The sequence below is a fragment of the Lonchura striata genome, chromosome 18 (assembly GCF_046129695.1).
Source record: "Lonchura striata isolate bLonStr1 chromosome 18, bLonStr1.mat, whole genome shotgun sequence".
Lineage (NCBI taxonomy): Eukaryota > Metazoa > Chordata > Aves > Passeriformes > Estrildidae > Lonchura > Lonchura striata.
The window spans coordinates 4,510,673-4,537,735 of NC_134620.1; the positions used below are offsets into that span (position 1 = coordinate 4,510,673).

Consider the following 27,063-nt stretch of genomic DNA (forward strand, 5'->3'; position numbering starts at 1 on the left):
ACTATTCAAGTGCTGGGTTGGAGCTTTTGGAAGGCTCTGAGTTTGTGATGCCCTCACATGCGCCAAGCTCACTATTTTCCGCAGAATAGTTTAAGTGACAATATTAGATCGTGAATAGGTGGTCCGAGCATTCTTAATTAGGCTTGATGTTACAAATGCAAAAAAGTGTCCTTGAACACTTTTTTCCAAGCGTTGTCTTTAACAAAACAAAGAACTCTGTTTGGGGTATGTGTGTGTGTGATGGGGGGGGGGGGCGGGGGGGAGATGTTTTTTCAAAAGTAGAGAAAAATTCCTCTCTAAGACAGAAAGCAGATTTCAGATGCAAATGAATAACGATGATGTTGAAATAGCAGCTCTTCATAAAGAGACCTCGAGCACACAGGGAAGATTCAGCACTAGGACAGTCCAGACAACCCTGCGCAGTGCATTCGGCAGTGCCTTTTGGAGCGTTTAACCTGGGCCGGGGAAGGGTAACTTGAGGGAGCGGGAGCCTCGCCGCGCTGGGGCGCGGGGCGCTCCGGGCGCCGTGGGAACCCCGGGTGCGCGGGAGGGGCTCCGCGGGCAGCGCTTTCCCCAACATGGACGCGCTCGGGGCTCTGAGGTGCCCGTGCCTCCCGCAGCCCCCGGCCCGCGGGTACCGTTCCTCCCAACAGCTCCCAAGGGGAGGGCATTTTCGCACTGGAAGAATTCCCGCTGTACCCCTTCCCTCCCCCACAATGCCGGCGCTTCGCTCTTCTAGCGAGGCTGAGAGTTGATCGTGTACGGGGGGTGGGGGTGAGAAATGCAATGAAAGACCGGGGGGAGGCCGGTCTGCGCTGCAGCCCCTGGCCCCTCTGGGATCGGCTCTCCTCAGGCGAGCCGAGGAGCGGGGGCCGCTCTGCGCCTCTGCAGCTCCGGGAGGGTTTGCATTGGACGAATCGCGCCTGGGGAGGGGGGAAGGTTGCCTGCAGCCCCCCCGCCGGCCCCTCCTCCTCTCTCCAGTGGGAGGGGGGTCTCGGGGGCGAGCTGCAGCCCGGATATTTGGGGGAGGGGGCGAGCGCAGCCCCACCACCCCCACGAGCCGCGGAGGGGGGGGCCTCGCTGCCGGCTCGGCATTGGAGGATCGGTGCTGGGGAAGGGGGAGACTGCAGCCCCCAGCCCCCGCGGGCGGGCGGGGTGGGGGCCGGCCTGCTGGCTCTGGCTGCTCTTGCATTGGCGGATGCGGGGAGGGAGGGGGGCAGGAAGCGGGGGGGCAGGGGGGGAGCCCGACTGGCTGGAGGGGGGGTCTCTGTGAATAGGGTGGGGGTCTTCTCGTCCAAAGAAGAGAGGAAAGTTTGCGGCGCCGGTGGTGAGGGTGCGTCGAAGCGGGCGGGGCCCGGACCGGGGCCGGCGGCGGCGGCGCTTGGTCGGGGAGCAGCAGCCGGGGGGCCCCCGCTGGATTTTTGTAGGGGGGGTGGTATCGCCCCCTCCTTCTCCTCCCCCCAGGGGTGAAAGTGCAAGAGGAAGTGCAGCCGCTGCCATCTTTCCTCCGCTCCAAACACACAGGGACGGACGGAGCCGGCAGCCCGGAGCCGCCGCCGGACCCCCGTCCCTCCCGGCCGCTGCCGCCGCGCCGCGCACGCCCCTTCCCGCGGCGGCTCCGCGGCCGCAGCGCCTCGTGGCGGCCGGGCCCGGGCGGGGCTCGCGCGGCCGCGCGCGCGCCTCGGCCGCCCGAGCCTTTTGTCTCGCCCCCCCCGCGCCGCGCGAGCCCCTCGCGCTGTGCAGGGAGCGCCGCGCGCGCGCCGCCGGCCCGGGCAGGGGCGGGGAACGAGCAGGAGGAGGCGGCGCGCGCCGCCGGGCGGCCCGAGAGCGCGCGCGCCCCCTGCGGGCGCCGGCGCGGCGGCGCAGCCCCCATGGAGCGGGTGAGCGAGGCCGCCGCCTGCGGCCCCTCGTCGGGCTGCTACACCTACCAGGTGAGCCGGCACAGCGCCGACGTGCTGCACAGCCTCAACCAGCAGCGCAAGAACGGCGGCCGCTTCTGCGACGTGCTCCTACGCGTCGGCGACGAGAGCTTCCCGGCGCATCGCGCCGTGCTGGCCGCTTGCAGCGAGTACTTCGAGTCGGTGTTCAGCGCGCAGCTCGGCGACGGGGCAGGTGGTGGCGGCGGCGGAGCGGAGGGGAGCGCTGCGGAGGCGGCGGCCGGCGGGGCTGCGGCGGCGGCCGGCGGAGCCCCCGGGGGCGGGCGGGAGCTGGAGATGCACACCATCAGCTCCAAGGTGTTCGGAGACATCCTGGACTTCGCCTACACGTCGCGCATCGTGGTGCGGCTGGAGAGCTTCCCGGAGCTCATGACGGCCGCCAAGTTCCTGCTGATGCGCTCTGTGATCGACATCTGCCAGGAGGTCATCAAGCAGTCCAACGTGCAGCTCCTCGTGCCCCCCGCACGCCCTGACATTATGCTATTCCGTCCGGGTGCTGCTGACCTCGGCTTCCCTCTTGACATGACCAACGGTGCTACTTTGGCACCCAATGGCAATGGCATTGCTGGCATGCCTGAAGACGAGGCCACGCGGGCTGCGCTCACTGCTGCGCAGTCCTCCCTACCTGTCCTGCAGGGTGTGGACCGCCTGCCCATGGTGGCAGGACCTCTATCCCCACCACTGCTGGCCTCACCCTTCCAGAATGTTGCTGCTAGCGCCCCCACTTTAAGCACCAAGAGGGGCAGAGGGCGCCCCCGTAAAGCCAATCTCTTGGACTCCATGATGTTTGGTACCCCAGGGGGCCTGCGAGAGGCTGGTATCCTGCCTTGTGGTCTCTGTGGGAAAGTATTCACGGATGCTAATCGTCTTCGGCAGCACGAGGCTCAACATGGGGTGACAAGCTTACAGCTGGGCTACATAGACATCCCACCCCCACGACTGGGTGAAAATGGTGTTCCTGGTCAGGATGACCCCGACGCACCTCGAAAAAGAAGCAGGACGAGGAAACAGGTGGCCTGTGAGATCTGTGGCAAGATTTTTCGGGACGTGTACCACCTGAATCGGCACAAGCTGTCACACTCTGGCGAAAAGCCTTACTCTTGTCCGGTGTGTGGCTTGCGGTTCAAGCGAAAAGACAGGATGTCCTATCATGTTCGATCGCATGATGGCTCTGTGGGAAAGCCCTACATCTGCCAGAGCTGTGGAAAAGGCTTTTCCAGGTAAGAGAGTGCTTGTGTGGACCATGGACACAAACAGAGACCTAGGAAGTTGACTTTCCTATATCTTGGAAATGTACTTAGGGTAGTTTGACTGTCCCACTTTTGAATGTTTAAAGGAATGAGACTTCCATCATTTTCTCTGAGATGCTATTCCGGTCTCTTGGAAAGGTTTAAAAGTAATTAAGACATCGAACTGGGAGTCAGCTGGCTTCTGGCTAACGGTTCTCAGCTTTGTCCCAGAGTTGGTGTATGCTTGTCCTTGGGCAAATCAGTTAGTCTCTTCCTCAAATGACTCTTTTGTGAAATGGGTATTGAATAATTACCTGCCTCACAGAAGTGTCTTGAGATCCCTGATGTGTAGGTATCTTGAAGGTGCTGTTGAAGTGCAAAGTAATACATCTCAAGATTATTATTTTTCTCGTATCCATTTTAAATTTTCTTTTTCTTAACTTCCCTTCATTTCTCTTAGTTCGTAATGTTTTTTATCACCCAAATGTGAAGGAAGAGGTGAGATTTCAAAGGCTGCAGCATCAAGTATCTTTTAATACATGATCTTTGTGTCCTTTGGGTTTACATCCTTCTGAAGGGGATCCTGTTTCTGCCCTGCAACATACGTAAGATCTGTGCATTTAATGTTGCTGATTTTTTTGTTGTCGCTGTTTGTGGGAGCTAATTTAATAAGTAGTTTGGTACACGTAGTTGTGTTAGTGGTATCTTATAGTCTTAAGTTAATGAATTCGAAACTTTTTTGGAAGTTTGCCGCTCGCTTTGAGTGTAGAAGTAGTGGGGGGAGGGGGATGTGCTCTGCTATTTCTGTACCAGCAGTCGGTTTTCTACAGCAGTTGATTTGCTCTAGCTTGAGGGATGGACTCGAGATCTGAAAACAAATCAAAAGGCCACCAGGCTGTGTAAATTGTGGAATTTTGTCCCTACTGTCTTTTTGATAAAGGGACTTTCTGTTATAGAAATAAATTATGAAAATGTAGCCCAACCCCTCCCCCTCTTTTTCTTTTAAATCGGTAGTAATTACGGATGCATCTTCATAAGGACTGCAGATTGAGTGATGGAAGGTCACAAAATGAAAATTTCATCTGTGGCTAGAAGTGAAAGTACTTTTCTTTCTATAGTGCTACCCGGGACCGCGTGCCAAGTTTTATTGTTTTTACTGACACTTAAAAGATTTCGGCTGTTGCTGTATGAAAGGTTTTTGTCATTAAGGGGAACTGAGACATACACGTGTAGTTCTTATTTTCCCCAGTAAGATCATGTGAACAGGCGGGAATGCTGTTACAAATGTTAACAACAAAACCGTTTGCGTATCTGTAAAACCGAAATATGAATGAAAACTATAGAGACTCTTAAAGTTTCAGTATTCCCTCTCAGGAGCAGCCAGAGGAAGCTGGAAGCGTGATGTCCTTCCCTGTATTCAGTAGCGCAGCACGTGAGGCTGCTGGGCTTGAGGTTCCCAGGACCCCAACCAGTCTGTCCGGTTACACCGCCCCAGCCCAGCGCTGGAGCATCGGCTTTAAGAGCCTCCCCGCGCAGTCCAGCCTATTTTCTGTCTGCAGTGCGTGAATTCCATCCCGTGCCCTCTCATTGGTGCAGCTGGGAAGTTGGGGGAGGAGAGGGTGGAGAACTTGTTTCCAAGCAGTTTTGGTCTCATACAATGAAAAGCTTTCTTCCCACTAGGAGAAACTCCCACCAGGACAATCTGCAGCTCTTCAAGTCCTTTCTTCTTCTAAGTAGGCTTTGCTGGTTGTGAAGCATGGTCTAACTTTCTACAGTAAAAATTTGCTCTTCCATTGCACCTTCTAGTTGGAATATTCAGAGCACTTTATTTCTATTGATACAGTCTCCCTACCAAGTTTTAAGTCAGGAGTATTTTTTCCATCTTGCAGGTGGAAAATGTGTCACAGCAACAGAGTTTAGATAGTCTTTTTGCAAGAGGTGCTTAAAGTTGGCTTTTTAAATCTGTGTTTAGGACCTAAACCACAAGGGTGTGATTTTCAAATATTCAGCAACTGTAAATCACAGTGCCCTGATTGTTAAGGTCTAAATAGGATTTTGGATGGGGACATGCAGGCTTGAAAATCATAATTTGTATTTCCTGTTTCCTCTGAACATTCAGTCATGATTTCTTTCTGATAAAATGCTGCCTTTTTAGCAAGTTGCAGAGGGTACATAACAAGGTAGAGTCTCAGTTATTTGCAGTCTGATTCTTGGAAAGTTAAATATCATTACAATTGTCATAGATACTAAGCACGGGGATATATTTTTTTTTTCCTTACATTTTTCTTTTTTTTTTTTTCCTGTTAAAATTGTAACTTTATTTTTAGTATTTGTTTTAAGTGTGCTTATGTGTATTTTCCTTTAAGGCCAGACCACTTGAATGGACACATCAAACAGGTGCATACCTCAGAGAGACCTCACAAGTGTCAGGTAGGAGCCAGAGGGGTTTAGATTAATGATGTGGGTAATCTTTGGCATTTCATTTATGTGTGCAGACAATTTTGAAGTACCAGTAGAAATACCATGTATATGTGATTTGGGATAAATGTTTGTAAAGAACAATGTTCCACAGTGACATCTGCTTTACATCCCTCCCGTCCCACCTCACCTCATCTACAGCTTTGGTTCTCCTGCCTCTCCCCCTTCTAACACATGTTCTTCCCTACTGTGCTGTCCCAGTCTCACCCTGGAGCTCTTACCCAGCCACCTGGGCTTGGAATTGATGTCACTGATGATTCCCTCCCTTTTTTTTAATTGCAGTTGTTGCCATCAGGAGGCTCCAATGCTGACTTCATTTTTTTATAACTTCAGTAAAAAATGAGTAAATTGTAATTATCATAACGTGTCAAGATATTATTTTTTTAAATTGCATAGCCTTCAGAACATTGCACTGAGCAAAATTGGAAGCTATTTTTATCTCAGGGAGAATATAAATAATGACATCACAATATCCTTTGTTGTACAATGTCATAATACTGTATATAGTTTTTGACAGATAATAAGTTTGAAAGATCAAATAAAGGAAGATATTTTGTAATCCATTTATAGAAATATTTAAAAGGTGCCTGGAAGTATCAATTAAAACAAAGTTGAGAATCAGCTTCCACCATCATACATTGCCATCAGAGAGATGTTGGGCTAACAATCTCCATGCTTGGCTTTTGAAGAAATATTTAATATTTATTTAAAGAAGCTGAAGCAAGATTCTATTCCTTTTTTTCTTTTGAGGACAGTGAAGGTTAGAGGATTTTTTCTTCTAAAATATTTAACCATGTTTTATGAACCTAGACAGTCCTACATGATTGCTGCCTCCTGATCTGCATTGTTGCACGTTTTGACACACCTATATTTCCTTCAAACTGTGAGAGTTTTGAAACGTTTTGAAATTTTAAGAATCCTGAGAAGTTTTCTAGACAGCTGGAGCCATGTAAAGGTTTCTGTTGACATCCATATGATCTCTGAAAGCCCAGCACATCTGAAAGTCAGGCCACAGAGGTGTCACATTGATTTAACTGCCTGTCCTGTATAAAGCTTTGGGTTGGCTCAAGTGTCTTGAGATGATTTATGGGTTAGATTTATACAAACAGGAAAATTCCACTCATAAAAAGAATTCACATGTGGGGACAGCAAGAGGTCTGTGAAGGAGCTGATGATGAATGTTTACGTCCCAGCATGAACAGACACTCATCAGTCTTCTGCTAGTTGATACCAAGATTACTGGATGAACACTGTTTACAAATAACATGGATAGCTATGAATTGTCCTTTGCCAGGTGATGACTGATAATTCTTTCATAGTTTAACATTGATTTAAGAATATTAAATATCAACTCCGTGTGAATCAGAGGATACACTAAGAGCTCAGAAGTAAAGAAACATGGATGCTATGATGGCACAGCCAAACTCAAATCCATTTCCTTACACACATGTATTTTGTGATAGCACTTTCCAAGAACAGTCTTTCTTACTGTGTGTTATCTAAAGTGTCATAATACTGTATACACTGTTCATTTCAGTTAAAAGGTACAGGCTAGAGGTTACAATCATCAAGGCAGAGTTGAGATTTATCCTTCAGGCTTGGGTTATCCTTGAGTTTTGATTGCTTAGCCCTGCAAAGTGAATTTTTTGCAAATCTTAAAGCACAGAAAATTTGTTAATGACCTGTTGTGTATTTGCAGAAAATGTTTTGCAATATCCTATCAGATTTAGAAAGTCTTCTTGAATATGCACAGATCTGCTATATATTGTAGACATCACAGAAGGGATGCAATCACTGAAAACTTGTTTCAAATATGAAAACTGACAAATAAATTGATGATATTCTCCTTGTGATTATCTCATAATCAGTTACACACCTGTTCCATTATATGTATCTAACACAGGATCTGGCCACCAAGAAGGAAAATAACTTAATATTGACATGTTGTTTGCCCATTTTCCATTGTCTTTTCCCATTGATTTTGTTTGGCAAATTAGCTCCCCCTGAGAGCAGCCTGAACAGCATTGAGCATCCTTTTTGAATCTGTTCAGATCCTGTTGAAAATTCCTGTTATTGTTGTGCTTTGTTTATGTTTACCAGGAAAGAGAATTACTCTGTCAGTAAAGAGCAGAGCACTCCAGAATCTTCCACTGTGATAGCATTTTTGGAATTTGTGCTCTGTTATGATTTAAACAAACTGGCCATTTGCCTGAGCTCTTAGGTATCTTTACAGACTGGTTATAGATAATGTTTTGTTGGTGTGGCAACACAGTACACTTTGGAGTACCAAAACAAAAATGGGAAGGTGTCAACCCAACTTCAGAATAAATGAAAGTATGAGAAACAGGATAATTTTAAGCTGAACATCCCTGCAACAGCAGTAATTTTTAGTGCTCGGTTTGTTATCCTGCACTCATCCCCCTGAAATAATGGCTGTGCTTCACAGATCTTACACAAGTATCCTAGCTTCCAGCACCTCTAGCACCTGATGCCAAAGTCTTGTCTCCAGCTTTTTCATTACTGTTAAAATAAACTTGGATTAGGGAAGATCTCCACAGAACCAAAGCAGCTGAGAAATCAGATCTAAGAAGTTGCTTTGGTGTCCAGGCAAATAGCACTCTGGATCTTCTCCCTTGGATTGTTGCACTGGTGAATTTATACTTTTTTCCCCAGTTTGACAGCTGAGTTCTGGCTATAGGAGAAGGAGGGAGTCAGTTTTATGGCTAGAATGGGGCAGCTCAGTTCCTGACCCCACAGGATTGGGGTGAAGCTGTCGGCCTTGGCTTGCGATCTATGAAAGTCAGGCTGCAGTTTGGGAGCAAACGGTGATCTGAAAATCTGTGGACATGAAAGAACAAGGGGAGAAAACGGAAGTTTGCTCCTCTCAGAGACAAGACAGGTTGTTCATCAGGCAAATTAAATAAAAAATAAAAATGCTGGTTAAATTAAAGCACAACTTAATTGGCATCCCAAGTCCAGTGCGTATCCCATTGATTTCAATGCAGAATGAGTTTCTTCCTGTCCTAATTTCTCTTACTTCCTGCCTATTAGCAGGAAAATGGCAGCCACCATGGAATAAGCTCAGAGACATCCACATCCATAGAAAAGTTGAAACTTCAAGAGGTATTTCTTAAACAATGTTTTTTAAACTTTATATATTCTTTTTGATCTATTTATATACCTGTGCAATGTTTGATAGGAAAGCACTGGAGAGTTTTCTTCTATGATTAACAATTAATGACAAATACTTGGCACTCATTTAGCCCTTCACATCTTTCATAAAATAAAACTTTTTTTTTCTCTATGCCTTTTATAAATATTAACTATTTGAATGTTAACTTTGGGATTTTCTTTAACCCTAGTCTTGTCACCCATTGTTATGATTCAGCTAAACTAGTTCTTGCTTTCTCCACTGGACTTAATTACTGTTTTTAAGCTTTGTTGCAGATATATTTATTATATAGTTTATCCAAAGGTGAGCTTTACACAACTCAGCAGCAACAGTGAGAAACCAAACACATGAATTATTGTACTGCTTTTACCTAAGCTTTCAACTTGCTAAGTTCACTGTGGGATAAATTTGGTTTTACTTCTGGCATCGCTGTATTTATGTGATTTGTCTCTGGTCTGCTTCTCATCGGCTAATGCACTCCCAATGCTCGTGTATGGACCTTCCTGTGGCTCCATAGCTTTAGAGTTATTGATGATGGATCTCTTGGCTGTCATTGTTGATAGTCTAGTCATATATCTTTAGTTGATACCCAGCAGATTGATTTGTATCAGTGCTGCAGTCCTGCCTTAAGAGAGTGCTTACCTCCAAGAAAGCTTTAATAAGTGAAAGCTGCACCTGTTTTGCTCAGTGCTGTGTACTGAGATTACAAATGAAGAGATATCTTCCATGTTCAAGAATTTGCCTCTTAAACCTCAATACTTGTAATTTATAAATCTTTTGTCTGGTGGGCCTAGTTAAACTGTGTATGTTGCAGAAATCCAGATAATTTTACTGTTGCCTTTTCAATTTCATTAAGTCCTGGTCCTCTGGGTATTAAGTCTTGTACTTGCTGCAGAGCAGCCTCAGGTTCATAGGAGTTTTCCACACTTAAGCATCTCACAGGATCGAATTATTGTAAAGCCTGTTGAAATTGATAGGTGCTTTTCAGCTGCCTTCAATGGTTTTTGGATTAAGCTCTTGATTAACTGAATTTTATGTAATTACATTATCCTCTTCTGTATTATCAATTCCACTTATTTGAATTATACTTTTGGAATTTTATTAAGATTGTTACTTTAACAAGTCTTATCTTTATTGAAATAGTGGTTTAATTACACACTGATATTTAAAAATACAGTATATACCCAGTTACCAAGACAGTGAACAGCCTCAAATTATTTCTTTGGAGGTTCTGGTTATATCTCTTAAAACTGTGTTATTTTATATGAAGTTGGTGTAAACAAAACACTGTACACTCTTGAATGGCACTGCTCTGGCTTAGTCTGGTCGTTCTGATGTGTGTTTGCTTTTGTTTCTCCTCTTGCACTTGTGAAATGGTTTAGACTATAACCCTAATCCCTTGTGCAGCATATTGCTGGTGATTTATTTCCCTTCACACATTAGAGACAGAGCAAGCCTTTCAGAGCTGGCAGGCCACTAGAACAGGCTGTGGGCACAGCCTGCCTGCCCATTGCTGGGGTTATGAAAATGGGAGGGAGCCTTCACTTATTATACATATTTCAGCTGGAAAGTGGACAAATAGAATCAAAATTATTTTATGCCAAATCAAGCTTTTGTGGCAGTAATGGAATATGTTACCTTGATCAGGGGTAAGTTAAAACAGATTAAAATGTCATGCAGTTATTTTGATACCTGCTCAGTTTTGAGGCTTCACTTGTACTGTTTGTCTGCACTGCTGCTGTGGATACCAGGATGACTCTTCTGCTGTCTCTCATCATATTGTCATCCCAGATAATTCTGTGATCCTTTGTTTGCATGTCTTCACACTTCAATAGAATTCTGTGTACTGAAGTTAGATTTATCTCATCAAAGAGTAGAATTTAGGAAAATGATAGAGAGAGAGAGCATTTGAGTGGTTTAAAGTGCTTGTAATGGCTCAGTGAAATGGCAGAATTTATTGTAAACAGAGTCAAGTGGTTTCTGCTATTTCTTCTGTTAAATATTACTTAAAATTTTAGTATCTTCATCCTCAGAAAGGAGCTAAAACCTTACAAGTCTATCTTGGTGTAAGTTTTACTATCTGTAGTGTGTCAGAGCTGTTTTCTTGCTGCTTTAATGTAGTAACATTACATCTTGTGCAAGGTGTTGGTGTTCTGAATTTTTTATCTGGGGGAAAATGGCTTGTGCATCATGTAATTTTTTGTGTTTGCACAGTATCTAAGGTATTTACTCTAAAGAATACTAAATACCTTCAACAATATCAGTGCTGTTAGAGAGCTGATGAGTCACATGGTTCTCGTTATACCTGCAGACTTGCAATGCTTCCTTTGCCACGCGTGACCGGCTGCGCTCACACCTGGCATGTCATGAAGACAAAGTTCCATGCCAGGTGTGTGGGAAGTACTTGAGAGCAGCATATATGGCAGATCACTTGAAGAAGCATAGTGAAGGACCAAGCAATTTCTGCACTATCTGTAACCGAGGTAATGAAGAAACTATTTTTTTAATCCACTGGGATGGGACAGCACTCAAGAGGAGCTGTAAGGCTGCATGACTCTCTGCAACAGGAGGATGTTGTACCCTATTTGTGTACATACTCTGCTTTTCCTACTGAATACTTAACCATGAAACTGATGGAGTATAGGTCTGGCCTTTTTGCATGGTAGATAGTTCCCAAAGAAATGCAGTTTAAATCTGAAGCAAATTTTATTTGCTAAATAGCCAGATCCCTATACAATAACCAAGATAAGTTGCCTTGCTGCTGTTCAACATACATCTTCTTTTTTTTTTTTTTTTCCTATACCTGATTAGATTTGAGGCCTTGCAGTCAGTTTGGAAGAAGAATGTTTTTGTGTCTTTGAAATACACATCAAGTTGAGAATCATACATTGAACATAAATCTACATTGTATTACTAAGTATTACTTAACCTCCTGGTGCAATAGAGTCAAGCTGCTTCTCCCTCTTAACACAAGCAACTGCTTTGTACTAATGTACATGTATAAAAAATACTTTGTAAAGAGCACTAGAAATGTGGTTTACCTTTATTTGTACAAATACAGCTTTTCACAGTTGGAAGGGACCCATAAAGATCGCCAAGTCCAACTCCCTGCTTTATGCAGCACTATGTAAAATGAAACCATATGACTAAACTTGTGAAGCTTTTCCATCTCTTTGTGGTACTCTTCAGTTGGAGAGAGTTGGAAATTTAGGCTTTGTGGGATGTAAGGCAAGCTGGGAAAATTATTTTGACTTATTGGTGTCCTTTTTTTTTGAGGGATTAATTCACAGCTTCAAAAATGTCTTTTTGGCTCACACAAGTATACGTAGCTAGTAGGTGTTAGAAGAGATTGCTGCTGTGTTTTGGGATCTTGTTTTTTTCGATGAGTCTTCTTTCCGGACTTGTTCTTTTTTCTAGTTTAAGAGAGGTGAAATCTTTTGAGAAAATAAAGCTCCTCTGTGTTTAATGTGCAGACTGTTCAGGGAGCTTATGGAGTTGATGATTAATGAGACATTAAATTGCAAGGGAGGTGTTTTCAGGTGAACAGTCTGTAAATCCTGAAAGTGATGGTATCAGTGTGAATGGAAAAGGCATCTGAGTTGAAAATCTTCAGGTTTTGAAGCTCCAGGTAGATGGTGTGAAATGAAGCTTGCCCTCCTTTTCAGCTGAAGGCCTGGCTTCTGAAAAACAGCTTGAGCTTATCCCAGTTCTTTTTGTGGCAACAACATGGAAGATATTGTTGGAGATCCAGGTGCTATCCTGCTCTCCTTCTGTTGAACGTAGTGCCAAACAGAAGCTAGATGGCAATTGTCTTGTTTCCAAGATTTGTAAGCTTGAATTTCAACTTAACTACCACTGGATGTCACTGCAGCTCTTTGGAAATGGAGCCAGTGTGACAAAGACAGACCCGGCATTCAAACAATAAAATGACTAAGTGGTTTATTCACATTTTACAAATCTAAATGTACAGTGAGAGTTTAAATAAAATATATACTTCTCTGTAGAAGGACAGGGAATCGGCTGTACAGCAAACTTTAAGCAACTACTTTCTTCTTACAGTTTGTGTATTTCATGAGAGTTGTCAGAATTGTCTGCTGTGAATTTCAGTTTACATCAGGATTTTAAAAATGTAATAATGAATAATGTGAAATTTCATAGGAAGTGTTAAAATTCATAAGAAGGGGAAGCTACAGACTGGATTTGTCAAACAATTGTGTTGTAAACTCGTTTTATGCTGTAAATTTTGATTATAGATTTATGATCAATGACAGCAGAATTTTTAATCCCAGGTGTTCTGGAATCAAAGGATAAATGTTCATTGTTTTAAACAGTTATTTTTTAAACTGTAGAGCCTGGAAATATGAAGTCTAATGGAAAATTTCTGGACTAGAAATACGTATTTGATAGTCATTGGTGCAGTCAGAAGCCACAGACAGTAACCTGATCACAGCTGTGCCATGGCTGAGGTGCTTGTGCAGAGAGGTTTTGTTTATTCTTCCCTTGGTTAATGTGCTGATGTATTTTTTAATTGAAACTTAGCTGGTTCTGGATATAGTAATTGTCAAGCAAGAATGCTCTACAAGCTCAAGCTGCTTGTGGAGAGAATTTTGGATGTTAGCCACTTAAAAAAAAAAAGTGGATGAAAAGGTGACATTCCCAGTGTTAATGAAGGATTTCGACTCCCTCAGTTTATCCCATTGGACTGAAGGCTTTTCTGTGGAACTTAATGAAGTGTCTCATACTGTTTTAAAGGTTTAATGCTTTAGGAGGTGGGGGTGCAACTCGGTACCTGGCAGAAAGCAGTAGCCAACAGTTTGCCATGTCATATGGTTCATTTGTTTATCATGCTTATTTCTTTTACAATGTGGCAGTATACTTTTAAAAAACTACCAGCTGTGATTTGATGTTTTTTTCCAGGTTGTTTTCTTACTCAAGGTCCTTATCCTTAGAGTAATCATGGAAGCAACTAAATCTTGTTAAACCAGGGAAACAGTGAAGTGATTCTGGGGGGTTTTGTGTTTTTTTTTTTTTTTTTTCCCCTGGGATTCTGGGGTTTGTTTTGGTTGTTTTTCTTTTTTGGGTTGGTATTTAGTTGTTGTTGTTGTTTTTTGTATTTTTTTTCTTAAACAATTTGTCTAAAATGTGCTTAAGAAACAAATGCTCAAGCCTCACATTTTTAGACAAATTCTCTTTAATCAGTTTAAATAAAGAAGAAATGCTCCTGTTACATTGTTACACAATCTTCTATTACCATCCTTAGGAACTTTATTTGCTTGTGTAGACTTTTGCAAAGTATTCAAGAGATTAATGACTTTGGCAGGTCTCAAGCTGGTAATTAGCAATTACACCTGCAACTCAGAACTTTGGGTTTGTGTTTCAAACACACATACATTGTTTCACAGAATCAAATTAGTTAGGAAAAGGGTAAATATTCCAATTGTTTCACAGATCAAATTAGTTAGGAAAAGGGTAAATACTCCAGTCACAAATGAGAATTTATTTTTCACACTGAGTTCTTATACATTTCATGGGGGATAGAATCCAGTAAATAAAGACACATGCTCTTAATGTTCCAGCTAAATCCAAATTACAATTTTTGAATAAGGAGCATCAGCATCCTGCAATTATTTCTCTAGTTTCTCTCCTTATAGATATTATCTAAGACATCAAGGGACAGGTCCCATTTATATAAAGGGAGATCATTTCCTCTCTATACATGTTTGTAATTTTGGTTCTTCTGGTATGAAAAAATAATCTGTCTTGCAAAGTGGAGAGATGTGTATGAGTAAAGCAATAAATACATTCCTACTCTGAAAAATACTGCCACTTTATCCTCTGGATTAGTCTGACTTTGCTCTGAAAGACACTTCTAAGAGTGAAAGATTATGGTCTGTAAACCCCCATCTTCCTAGGACAGGCATTCACAATTAAAGTCTGGTGGAGATAAAAAGGCCAGTGCTAAGCACTTCAGGAAAAAGTTAGGATGAAAACAACCCCAAAAAAATCTCCATTTAAATAGTTTCCCATGAAGCAGTTGGCATTCTTATGGTTTTGATGGAAGTTGATGACTCACATGTTCATCTGCCAAGTGCGTAAAGGGGAACTAACACACTTTGCAGCAGTTTTCATTATATAAAACAATGTACTCTACAAATAGAACTGCAGAGTTCAGAAAAAATACTGTGTGAGGAGATTACAAGTTCAGACTTTCCTGTGTCAGTTGTGGTGTAGAAAAATATGGAATACCTGCATGTAGTCCTTTTTTAATGGCAGTGAGATTTTAATGCATTACTGCATCAAAGAGGTTGATCTCAGCATGCATGTGGTTATTAGCCACATGTATGAAATAAGGAAGGTACCTCATAGGTGGAAGTGTCCCCATTATATCTGTAGACTGTGCCCTTTTTTCCACCAGTCAAAGACTGGTTCTACAGTGAATTTTTGGCATTTGTAAGTATATATTCTCTTGCTGCCCAGTGAGATTTTCAATGCAGCATTTTGTGTCTGAGGGTAGGTCTTGCATTATTTTGGAGGATAATATCCTCACATTAATTCCCCAGATGACATGGCCTTGGTGATTCTGCTCCATTGTATTTTGAGAGCTGTATGTTCTTGGTTTCTTCAGTTGTGATGTGTCTACTTTTCTGTACTTTTATCTTCAACTCAGGGGTCCACAGTAACTATCTCTTGTTCATTCTCAGCAGCCTGCCCCTTTTCCCTTCAGCAGGTTGCTATGGAGTTCTTGCTTTGCAGTATATATAATTCTTAATAACCTCTGGATAAAAGTCGAGGTAGAGGGATAGTCTGTGTGCTAGGCACAGGGAAATCTTGTGTGAAGCCAGATTCATTATTAAATTCAGCACCTGAAACTAACAGCTGCAGTCAGAAAATCCACCCCAGAGAGGGGTGTAGTATTTGGTTTGCAGCATTCCTAATATATTATTATATACCATCAAATGTAAATGCAGATATATCACTAAAAATTGATTTATAGTAGAATATCTGCTCATGTTTTAAGGAAATTATTAATATGAAAGTTCTCTTGCAAGGACTTGCGCTGTAAATGCTATATTGGTTTAAAAAAGTCTAGGGCTTGGGTTTTCTGTCTCCAGAAGGGGAACCTGCAACTCTGGGTCTGTCATGATGAGCCCTGTGCTGTATTCTTAGTTGTTAATGGAAAATGTTCTCACATGAAAGGGCCATAATACTCTGTTCAAAGTATAACAGAAGATTAAGCTGGTTGGTGGTGGCAGCTTTACCTCTGTAGGAAGTCTTTAAAACTTCATCCTCCTTGTGCCTCGTATATGCTCCAGATGTACTAGTAGTAATTGCAGATCTTACTGAGGTTGAATTGAGGTGAGATAATTTATTGTGTTAAAGAAAAACTATTTGTGAGACTTAAAAAAAAACATTTTAAAAAGCACAAGCACAAATGTAAAACACTGTTTTGTTCAGAAATCAATTGTTTGATATATATGTTTTTATTTTCAGTGTTTGGCGCTTACAGATCAGAGCTAATAAAAATACTGAAATTTATTTTTAGTACTTTTTGTTAACTAGACAAAATATGAGTTCTAGTATATTTTTTAAAACTCAGGGTGAGCTGACTGCAGGAAATGTTTTTCAAAAATTACTATTGAGCAAAAGCGTATACCTTAAAAAGTCAATCGTTTCAGCTTTCTGCCTTCTAGAAGTCACTATAAGTGCTATAGTAATCTAAGGGGAAAGCACACTAAACAAGCAAGGATTGTTACTACGTAGCATTCCTTCAGATCTTAACATCACAAAATCAACTAATTGGAACTATCTTCCAATGTATTTTCAGATGACAAAAGCATTTTTAATTAAAATAAATAAAGCAGCACAGAAATGGTGAAGAGACATGGGTGCCTTTTTGTATAATGTCTCTTCTGCCTTTTTTTCCAGAAAGTTTCATGTCACCTGCTAGGTTTGGTTACAAAGAATTTGTTTTTAAGGAGGCTGTTCTCTCTTTGTGACTAACAGAAAGCAAACTCAGTCTGATTAAAAGTGTGCATTACATTACTGCCTGAGGATGACAGGACTCCTACGTGAGCATGTCAGAGGGAACTGGTGGAACAGCAGCATTAAAATAGGGAGCAGGAGCAAGAGAAAGATTAAAGGAACAGGGAAGGCAGATGTGTGTCTTTGCTGGTGGCAGGATCTCATCTCCTTTTATCTTGTTTAGGTTTCTCCTCTGCCTCCTACTTAAAGGTCCATGTTAAAACCCACCACGGTGTTCCCCTTCCCCAGGTCTCCAGGCACCAGGAGTCCATCCCGAATGGGGGAGCAGCGTTCCACTGCGTCAGGACCTATGGCATCAAAGGCAAGAGACTCGCTGCTCTGCACCTTGCTGCTCTGTGCAGAACTTTGTGTTGTGGGGTGTTGGGCTGGGCACAAGAAAGGGGAGGGAGGAAGGACAGGGAAAATACTGGAGAGAAGCTTAGGGAGACGCAGAGAAATTCCGTAGCATCACATAGGATGTAATACCTGTCATTGGATGGCAGATTTAACAAGTCCAGGGGAAGGAAATGGGCTTCACACAGAAGACTGTGTGAAGCTTTGGCAGCTTCTTCAGTTTGGAAGATTGAAAAAGCATGTTTGTTCATCTTGACCCTCTTCCTTGGAGCAGTCAGCATCTGAATTTTGCCTGAGGGCAAATTCATTAGTCCCACTCCACTTGAATCGCATCAGTCAAACCCGTTTCTGGTTTTGATAGGAGCCATACTGTACATTCAGGCAGCTGTCTGTAGCTAAACTTACACTTCCAAATGCAGTTGTTGGGGAGAAGAGGAGGAGGGTGATAATAGTACCAGTGCTTTCTTGTTTTGACATTCATTTACCTTGGCGGGGGGGAGAAAAAGATGTTATTGTAAGCATAGCTGAGGAGTATTTAACTTCTGAATAAGTAAAGTAGTGTGTTTACCTGTGTAGAATAGTTTTTTTGCTTCTTGGTTTGAGGTGTCAGTATTCCTGGTGAAAGTGAAACGTCAGAAAATTCTTCAAAGCCATGGTGGTTCTGTTTTTTTTTCTTGCCCAGGAGAACACAGTGGGCTGGGTTAAATAAACACTGTACCAGCAGAAAGCTTGGGTTGTGTAATTTTTTTCTCTTGAAGTCTTGATAGAGTTACTACAGAAACCCTGTAGTTTTGGGTGGTGTGCTGACTTAACAAGAGATTTATTCCAGCTCAGTGGTGTATTGATTTCATGCATATCCTGTTAGGTTTGTAATGCTGAGTCCAGAGCAAATCTGTCTTTTGGGTTGTGCCAAGTGGTTCTTTGGTCTCTTAGAGTTCATAGTAGGTACAGCCTGTTTGTATTCAGAGACTCCTTTAGTGAGCATGTCTGGGTTTCTCACGCTCATTCACATGCACTGAGCAAAAAAGTGTGAACAAACTTCCTTGGCATAATGCCCGAGGAGAATGGGGAAGACTCCAACATACCAATGGCTTTGCCAGGAAATATATCCAAATAAGTTCAGTAATGTCCCTAACCCCTCTGCTGTTTCACACTGCAGTATTTAAAGACAGAACAATTTTAGGTTGTGAAGTTAACTTCTAACAGCGTTACACTTGTGAAAAAGAGTTCCTTGAGACTAAATGGAATTGCACTTCTTAAATTGCAGTAGCTCGCTGTTTTGCTGAGTGTTTCCAGGTTTCTTCATGTCTTGCTGCAGCCTGTTGTACTTCATGAAATTTCTAGGCACTCCCCCAAAGTATCAACAGCATTTCAGAAGTGTGCAAGTGAATTGCACAGTTGAAAACTTGTCATTAGGTCCATCCTTTTGTAGTGTCTGAGGTGTAAATATTGTGAGACATCCTTGGGATTCAAGAAGTGTTATATGAAGCAGAGACCCATTATGGTTGCATTCAGAACCATGACGAATCCCTAATGAAACCCCAGCTGTTGCTGTGATAACAGTCTGGTGGTTTGGAAAAGGGACCTATGCTCAAGGGCTTTAGGATATGAGGAATTGGATGTTAAGTGTGTATCATTCTGTTGTGACAGGCATTAATGTGATAAGGTGTTAACCAACCTAATTTATTTTAATGCATGTAAAATATCTTCCTTTGGAAGCCAAGATTCTGAAAACTTCTCTCATTTCTTTTTCCCATAGAAGGCCAGAAATGTTCACATTCGGACCCGATTGAGAGTTCTGATTCATATGGAGACCTCTCTGACACCAGTGACCTCAAGACTCCTGAGAAACAGAGCACCAATGGGTCCTTCTCGTGTGACCTGGCAGTCAGCAAAAACAAGATGGAGATGGAAGGAGAGAAGAAGTACCCGTGCCCCGAATGTGGCAGCTTTTTCAGATCGAAGTCTTATCTGAACAAACACATACAGAAAGTGCACGTCAGAGCCCTTGGTGGTCCACTGGGGGACCTGGGTCCTGCTCTGGGATCCCCCTTCTCACCCCAACAGAACATGTCTCTCCTGGAGTCGTTCGGGTTTCAGATCGTCCAGTCAGCATTTGCATCATCCCTAGTGGATCCAGAGGTCGACCAGCAACCAATGGGGCCAGAGGGGAAATGAGATCACTTGGATCTTAACAAAGCAAAGCAGCAGTCTGGCTATAATGATAAGATGCTGTGAATGAAAGAGGAAATAATGAAATTTGGTTCTATAGCTGAGAAATTTTTATTCATTTTAGCTTCCTTCTTTGTCTCATGCCCTACCCCACCTTTAAACCTTCACTGGGGAGAGGGAGAAAATGCTTCGTTAGCTGATAAATTACAGAAGATGGTGGCCTTGAATAGGAGACATGACCCAAAACAAATGGAGCTTTAGAGGCTGCTGGTGGTGTTTTCTTTGTGTTCTTTGAGAGTAATCAAAAGTTACCAGCACTGGTCTGAGAATGAGACAGACCTAGTGACCGAGGCGCCTGGGAAGCTGCAGCTACAGGGAGCTGTGATTTTATTCTCTCTCTATTCCCCTGCCCTCCCTAAACTCCCCCAGAAAAACAGTAAGTTTAAAAAACAGACCCATTATTGAATATAACATTAATTAAAATGCCCCATGGTTCCTAGCAGGTTACAATGTTACAATGCAGTTATCCTTTTAAAACCAGAAACATTTAAAGAAGGTGAGAGTATTTGATCCCCTTCTGCCTTCGTGAGGCAGTGAGTGCTGGAGCAGGACTGAACTGCTGAGAAAAATCACCTTTCAGAACAGGTTGTTTTTATTACTTTTGACCATTAAACTTGCTGTCAGGTTTTTAATTCTTTATTATTATTATTTTAGGACCTGTTGTAGTGAATTGCTACTGAAAAGCCAGTCTAAGGCGATACACAGAGCACTCGTAAAGCAGCAGTCACATTAGGGTTAGTATGATTATTTTTTTTTAGATGTACCATAATTAATGACTTGGCTAGTTGGTTGTTTTAAGTCTATGAAAGAAATAGTTTTTATGAAAATAAAAAAAAAGAAAAAAAAAAAGGAAGGAAAAATACCATTACAGTCTGGTTGACTGGTGCTCATTTTTCATGTGGGGACCTAGGGGATGAACACAATCAGCTATCGGGTTAACAGTATGTACCACTGACATGTTTAGTGTGAATAAACCCAGGGGTTCACAGAGTGATTTTGGTTTAATTGGATTGGACTCTATTAAAGAAGTTAGTATGTTACTTTGCATCCCCTCGTTTTGTCTGATTTTTGAGCAGTTTAGCCACCTGTCCAAAAGGTGTGCAAATGAGAGCCAGTAAATAATATGTGAATCCCACACTGCACTGTGCTGTATTCTCAGTGAGCAAGGCTTTTTGGCCAGTCATGCTCTGCTGATCTGTCTCTAGTCAGGTTTGCAAAAGCCACTGTTACTCCTTTCTTTTCCAAATGAGGTGGGAATTGCAAACAACATATATTTGAAAAATAATTTATTACAAAATGCAAAGAAGCTGCACTTCAGGCTGTTGGACATTCCATTTAATCTGAAAATACCACTTGTGCAGAAATAATGTCATTTCTTGACCCTCGCTTTCCTTCCATGTAACTACTCATGGTTTTATGTACCAAACCCAGGTATAAATGTTGTTTAACACAGGGTTAGGAGTTAGGAATACTCTGAGTTTTAATTATGGTTCTGCTGTTGATGCTCAAAGTCACATAGAACAGTTACCTGAATTTATTCCTTATTTTCATATCTGTGAAGAATCTTCTCTACATCACAATTTTTGGGAGAGTTACTGAGCAAAGGTTTAAGTAGTGATTTGGTAAACTCCTTTGTGTATTGAATGTTTCTAAAAAGGCCATTCTGAAGAGCCTATGTCCTGCACCGAACTTGCATCCCATGAAACAATATATATCTCCATCATTAATACAGTGCTGGAGCAGGACAGACCCTCTTGGACCAGGTTCTCGTTTGCTGCAGGAGATCTGTCTGTGTAATGCACAGAGACACAAAGTGGTGTTGTACCACAGCCTGCACTGCCCAGGTGCTTCTAATCCAAACCCTGCAGCTGATGCTTAACTGATATTCCCAATTTGTTTTTATGTTAGAATTAGAGAGGCCTTTGTACGTATATGGATTTTGGAATTACATTCTAAATTCTACAGAGTTAGAAGACCCAGATTCCCTCTTGTAAGAAGCTACTTTTTGTACTTGCTCTCGACTATTATAAATCAAGAATGAATAATCAATGGCTTTCTCTTTATAGCACCAGCACTTTCTAAATTGAGAGCATGTTGCAGTGGACTTGATGTTTTGCTATTAATCTGTGTTGGGAGACTGAAGGACATGTTCTTCTCCAGTCATCTCCTCCCAGAATCCTGGAATAGGTATGAGCCTCATTTTAAAGGAAAAAACAGTGAAACAAACAAACCCCACCACTAAAGCTTCATGGAATTGCTCTTGTACTGGTAAGATTAGTAGACAGGTAAAAACAAAACATCTTAGGAAAGTGAGAAAACATTTTAAAATACCTTACAAATCTAGTGCTGAGACAACCTTATAAGCTACCAAGCAAATCAGGAGAGAGCAGGCCTTCCAGTCAGCAAAACAATTTGTTGGGATTAGCAAATGCAGCTGCAGTCACTGATTTAGTAATAGCTCATAATTAATCCACAAGGAAAATTTCTGTTGAACTGAGGCTGTGTGCTAAAAGACAGAAGTTTTTGTCCCCAGTGTTCCTATATGCACTCAAAGAAGGTGCATTAATCATAAAATTCAACTCCAAAAGCTAAGTCCAGAGTATAGAATACTTCCATCCTACATTGATTTTAGTGTTACAAGTGGGTTGAATTTTGGCTGTACCTATCAGAATTTAATTTTGAATGCTACAGAATTTGACCTGGTGAAACAAAAGCCTTTATCTGAAAACGAAGTCTTCAAAAACACTGTGTATTCTGCTTGTCAAAGAAAATGCTTACTAAGTTGTCATGAATACACTGAATGAAAACTACATACTTCTCAGTCTAGCAGACAGGGAAACAATTAGGCAGGAGGTTAACAATCCTGAAATGACAGCTCTAGATCATCCTAGTGTAAATGGGAGAGATTTGTACCAACACAGGAGGCTCGTGCAGCCTAGTGCCACTAGGAAGTTGGACAGATCTTTAGCTGTAGTGTGTTTTCAGTGCTTTTTGCTTCTTTAGGGGCATACTGTTCTATTCTGGACAGTAATTTAATCTACATGCAAATTCTTTGTATTCTGTACTTTGGGAAATGCCTGTTTCTTCTAGAATTTGAGACAGATCCAAACAGAAAACTCAGCCTCACAAGTTCAGAGTTCAGAGGGAAGTACATAACATGCCTTGAGCTGCAGCTTGTTGCTATTACATTTTATTTTTAATTGGTGTGTAGGTGATAGTTCTGATTTGGGCCACCCTCCCTTCCTTGCCTTCCCCTTTGGAGGGACTGCAAGCCAATGTTTGAGTTGGTGCACATGTCAAGAAGGAAACTTCAGTTCATGCAAATTTATATAATCAGACTTGTAGTACTTGTTTGTATTATAGGAGTCTCATAACCTCTCATCTGAGGCTCAAGCCTTGTGTATTAGGTATGATGAAAACATCTTTAATCATTCATAATAGAAATATTAAAGACAAAAAGGAATAGATGCTTATAAGAGAATGAGTGAAAGATAAAGGACTAAAAACCACTTACATGCATGCTTAAGTGTTGTCTTAAATGTGGGGGCACAAACTTCTCAGGCTTATTTTGTTGCCTGAATTTATAAATGTGAATCCAGAACAAATGCAAGGTAAAGCAATTTAATGTGATTTTTTCCACGCTGAGTTAAATTAGGTAACATGACTTTGCATTTGTCATGTCTAAAATGTGTGCAAACAGTGTGGCTCACCTGACACATGGCAATGTGCACGTGAGCTCTCAATCCTGAGTGATTTGCCCATGATGATATGGGAAATTGATAGCAGAACCAGAAATTGAACACAGATTTTTCCTTCTCTCAATCCAGTGCCTTAATTATAGTAGGGCAAAGTATTATATGTTGGGGGGATGGGGTTTTTTTTTGTTTGTTTTTAAAGCTTAGAACTATTAAGATGGTGTGGAGTTGGTCTTCCTACCAATCTTTTGAATAATTGTAAATGCCCAGTCACAATTTGAGACCTGTTTGAGTGCCAGTGACTTAGGGAATATTTGTTATTTCCCATGTATTCCCTGAAATTACTGTTCCTCCCTCAACTGCTGTCAGCAGTAAGGAATGACTTGAATAGAAGAGCTGTGTAACTGAATGTCTATAACTCAACTAATTGAATTGCTAGTATGAAAGCTAACCTAGATTTTGTAGGCTCTGTTGTAACTTTAGTGTCTTGTTTTTTCACTAAATCTTTGTTCCTAGAATTCAGTATCTAAACTTATGTCTTGAGTCGGGAGTGGGATACCACTTTCAGCTTTAATTTTTTTTAAGGTGCTTGCTTGAGGAAGTAGATGCCAAAGTAAACTTCAAAGGAACTCCAGACTTCAGTGTTGGAAGAATGAATGGAGAGCAAGAGCTCTCCTTGGGTTTCGTGAGAGATAAATGGACAAAGCAAAAAACAGCCACCAAAATTTTAAGTAATGAAACAATAAAGGTTTTTCTTTACCACCCACAAAAACAATAAAATATTTTTAATCATCCCCATGGCATAAAATCTGAGAGCAAGTGCCAAACAACACAATGTGCTGGCTTTTTCAGCATTATGATTTTACCTTAACAGCATTGTCAATACCTAAATGTAAATTAAGCCAGCTTTGTACTGCTCACCTTTTTCTTGGGCACAATAGCTGAGTTTTATTTTAACAGAGCAGAAGCTCATAGTGAATCTCTGAGAAACTCACAGAAGCTCTGAGTAAATCTCAGTTCTACCCTGAGAGACAAAACAAATGAGCAAAGAGGGGGAAAAAATAAACCCACTAGGAAAAGAAGTTCTGGAAGGCTCCAGTGTCTCTTGAAAGAGCCATGTTTTTTCATCCTGAACATCCTTTTCAAAACAAGATCCTTCAGCTGTTGTGAATGAGCCCTTGGGAATGGATTTGGCTTCCAGCCCAATCTGCTGCAGCTCCCTGTCCCTGTGAGAAGGCAGCATGTTCCAGAGGACTGAGCCTGGGATGCAGAGGGAGGGGGCAGGCAGTGCTCCTGGGCTGCAGCCACAGGTACTGCTACAGAGTCAGCACCAGCACTGGCAAAGTGTTGTGTGCCTGCTGCTTTGATCCTCACCCTCCACACGTCCTGTGCAGTGTGGTGCCTCCTCGGATGTGTGCAGCTCTGAAAATAGCTGTTGGCTGTAAAACAAAGCAGGAGCTATTTGGCTAAGAAGAAAAAAGAGAAAGCAGCACTTTAAAAGGGTGCTATGACATAACTGCAGAGTGATGCAGCCCAGGAGGAGGAGGAGTTGTGGTGATGGTTGGAATGGTTATGGCACCTCAGTGAAAAACCACAACTGTGCACTCTGTGTTGGCCGGCAGTGATGGCCTGTTCACCAAGAATTAACACGCTGTGTCATCTCTAGCCTCTTCCTGTGTTGTGTTCCTGTCTGTAAGATGAGATGATGATAACCTTTGGGTAAGAATGTGCCAATATTTAATTGATGTACCAAATTGTGCTGCACAGTTATGCTGCTGAACTCTGTCACAAATGTTTGGCCTCACTGACTTCAGATGTAATGTAAAGTTAAACAAACATTTGGCCACATTTTTCCTGAAAGGTGTGATACTTAAATTTATTTAAAAACTGCCTGGCACTGTTGATCTGCTCTCAGGGTTTATGTGAACGAAGCTTTTCCTGGGTGGCCTCCATACTTGTGCTGCAGTTTTGGAGGCCTGGAAGTGCTCTGAGCTGAGATATGCTGAAGGAGGGCAGTAACTGGAGTCTCACTGATGTTCCAGTGACTCCCTCCCAGCTCCTGTGTTCCGTGTAGACCATGGAGTCACTTCATGCAGCCACTGGCAGCCATAAATGCTCTTGAGCATCCTGCAGTTACATAGTGACCTTGGGTAAGTGATTTTGTAATAAATCAATCTCATGCTTGCTAATACCTTTCTGGCTGCTGTGTCTACAAACTGGTGCCTTCTCCAGGCAAATTTTACATGCCCTCTGCAAAGCTGTCAGACTGACTGCTGGCTCTTAAGGAATCAACCAAGCCTTGCTCTCGGGCTCAGAATTTCTCTTCGGTACTGTTGTAATCTAAAAGTTTGCTGCAATTAGTGCAAATACCAGAATAAGAGAGAAAATAAAAGGCTGTTCTTAGATGTCTTGTAGAGTGAACAACTGAAATATGAGTGTGGGATGAGCCAGGAAAACTGGTATTTTTTCCTGGCTGCATGCCATATGGAAGAGACAGTGCCTTGGAAGGGAAGGAGCAGAAAAGTTTGCCATTGGCTCTGATGAATCCCAATCCTGCTTCTACTGAAGTTGCTGGGAATCCTCCCATTGTCTTCAGTGGAGCAAGAAAGGATCTTGGGTGAGGATGGATGACTCTTTCCCTACTTGAATGAAGTCTCTTGCCTATTTATGGGCCTGCTTCTATTGAAACCGAGCCTGTTTTAGCCTTTTTGGGTTCTTAGGGACCTGTTTGTATAAAGCAACTTACCTACCTATCTTTTTTTTTTTCTATTGTGTGTATTTTTTGTATGTTCTGTTGGAAGGTGAAGCCTCTGTAGAAGGGGATACAAAACCTGATTTTTAAATAGTAATAAACCAAAAGAGAATTAAACTCTGCAGGCTGCATGCATTCATTTCCTGGAGATGGAGAGTAGAGACCATGAGTGCACAGAGATGGCCTGGACTTCTCGTATCTTGAAATCTTCCCCTTTTCAGAGACAGTTCTGCCTTTGCACATTTCCACAGCTCTACATGAGAATTCATAGTGTGGCAGGCAGGTTGAAAAACTGTGTATCAGGACTGCCTTATTCAACTAGGAAATCCTTTCTCTGGCACTGTGTAGTGAGATTTCTTGTTTTAGCATAACTGGATGGAGTAACAATTATCTGTGAAATTTGGTATTGTCCTCACCGAATGGCAGTGAAAAAAAACTGAGATCATATATATAGAATTTTGCTTCTGGCCTGCCTACCTCAGGTGCTGGAGTGTTGGTTAAATGCAGAGTGTTTTAACTCCACACCCTTACATACTAAAGAAATAAGTGCAAGTATTGAGTGGAACTTTATTAAGCCTTTATTTCTTCCTCACTTTTTGTTTAACCTCCTCATGGTGTTACCCAGTTGGAGCCTTAACACTCTAAAAGAATGGCAAGCTGAAGACCAAAATTACAAGAGGTTTGCCCTGTTCTGTAAACATATTTAAAAGAACAATGTCTTTGCTTTTGTAAATAGATGTAAAAAAGTCCACGTGCCTATGTCAGTCATGGAAAAAGCTACCTCTGCATGCTTATGGCATATGTGCAACACAGAGAAAACACAGATTTGCCTTTCTTCAACAGGAAAGAAAGGACAACTTCCCAAAATAACCAACTCCTCCCACAGCCTTCAGATAAACACCTGTGGAGTCTTTCACAGTACCTGTGTGCCAGTGGTTTTATCTGCTTTCAGGTCAGCTAAGAAGAAAAATCCAGAGTTGTGAGCTCTGCACTGTAAATGTCCCTGAATCCTGCACTTGATAAGGAAACAGCAGTAGCTCCATTGCAAGGTTTGGTCTCTACTTCCTCTGCTCACGCTGAATTACAGAGACCCATTACAAAATGAATCTCTGCTTCTGCTCTTATGCTGATGACTCTAGTCCTAGTCCCAAAGCCCTAGAGAGAGATGTTTGACTTTTTTATGTGTTCAAGT

The 27,063-nt window shown here is 42.2% G+C and overlaps 1 protein-coding gene across 2 annotated transcripts; it reads left to right on the forward strand.

Annotated features, from left to right (window-relative positions):
* The first annotated feature begins 1,871 nt into the window (after window positions 1–1,871).
* Window positions 1,872–25,993, forward strand: PATZ1 (POZ/BTB and AT hook containing zinc finger 1). 2 transcript variants are annotated; one of them, XR_013340923.1, is made up of 6 exons: window positions 1,872–3,157; window positions 5,533–5,596; window positions 11,128–11,299; window positions 17,023–17,160; window positions 18,952–20,158; window positions 21,491–25,993. XR_013340923.1 is itself a non-coding variant. In XM_021549875.2 (5 exons), the coding sequence occupies exons 1-5, from the start codon at window positions 1,872–1,874 to the stop codon at window positions 19,368–19,370; spliced, it is 2,079 nt and encodes a 692-aa protein (XP_021405550.1). In that variant the 3' UTR covers window positions 19,371–20,471. The 2 variants fall into 2 exon arrangements, 1 of the variants encoding a protein (XP_021405550.1); XM_021549875.2 differs by lacking the exon at window positions 21,491–25,993 and having other exon boundaries at window positions 18,952–20,471.
* The last annotated feature ends 1,070 nt before the right edge of the window (window positions 25,994–27,063 follow it).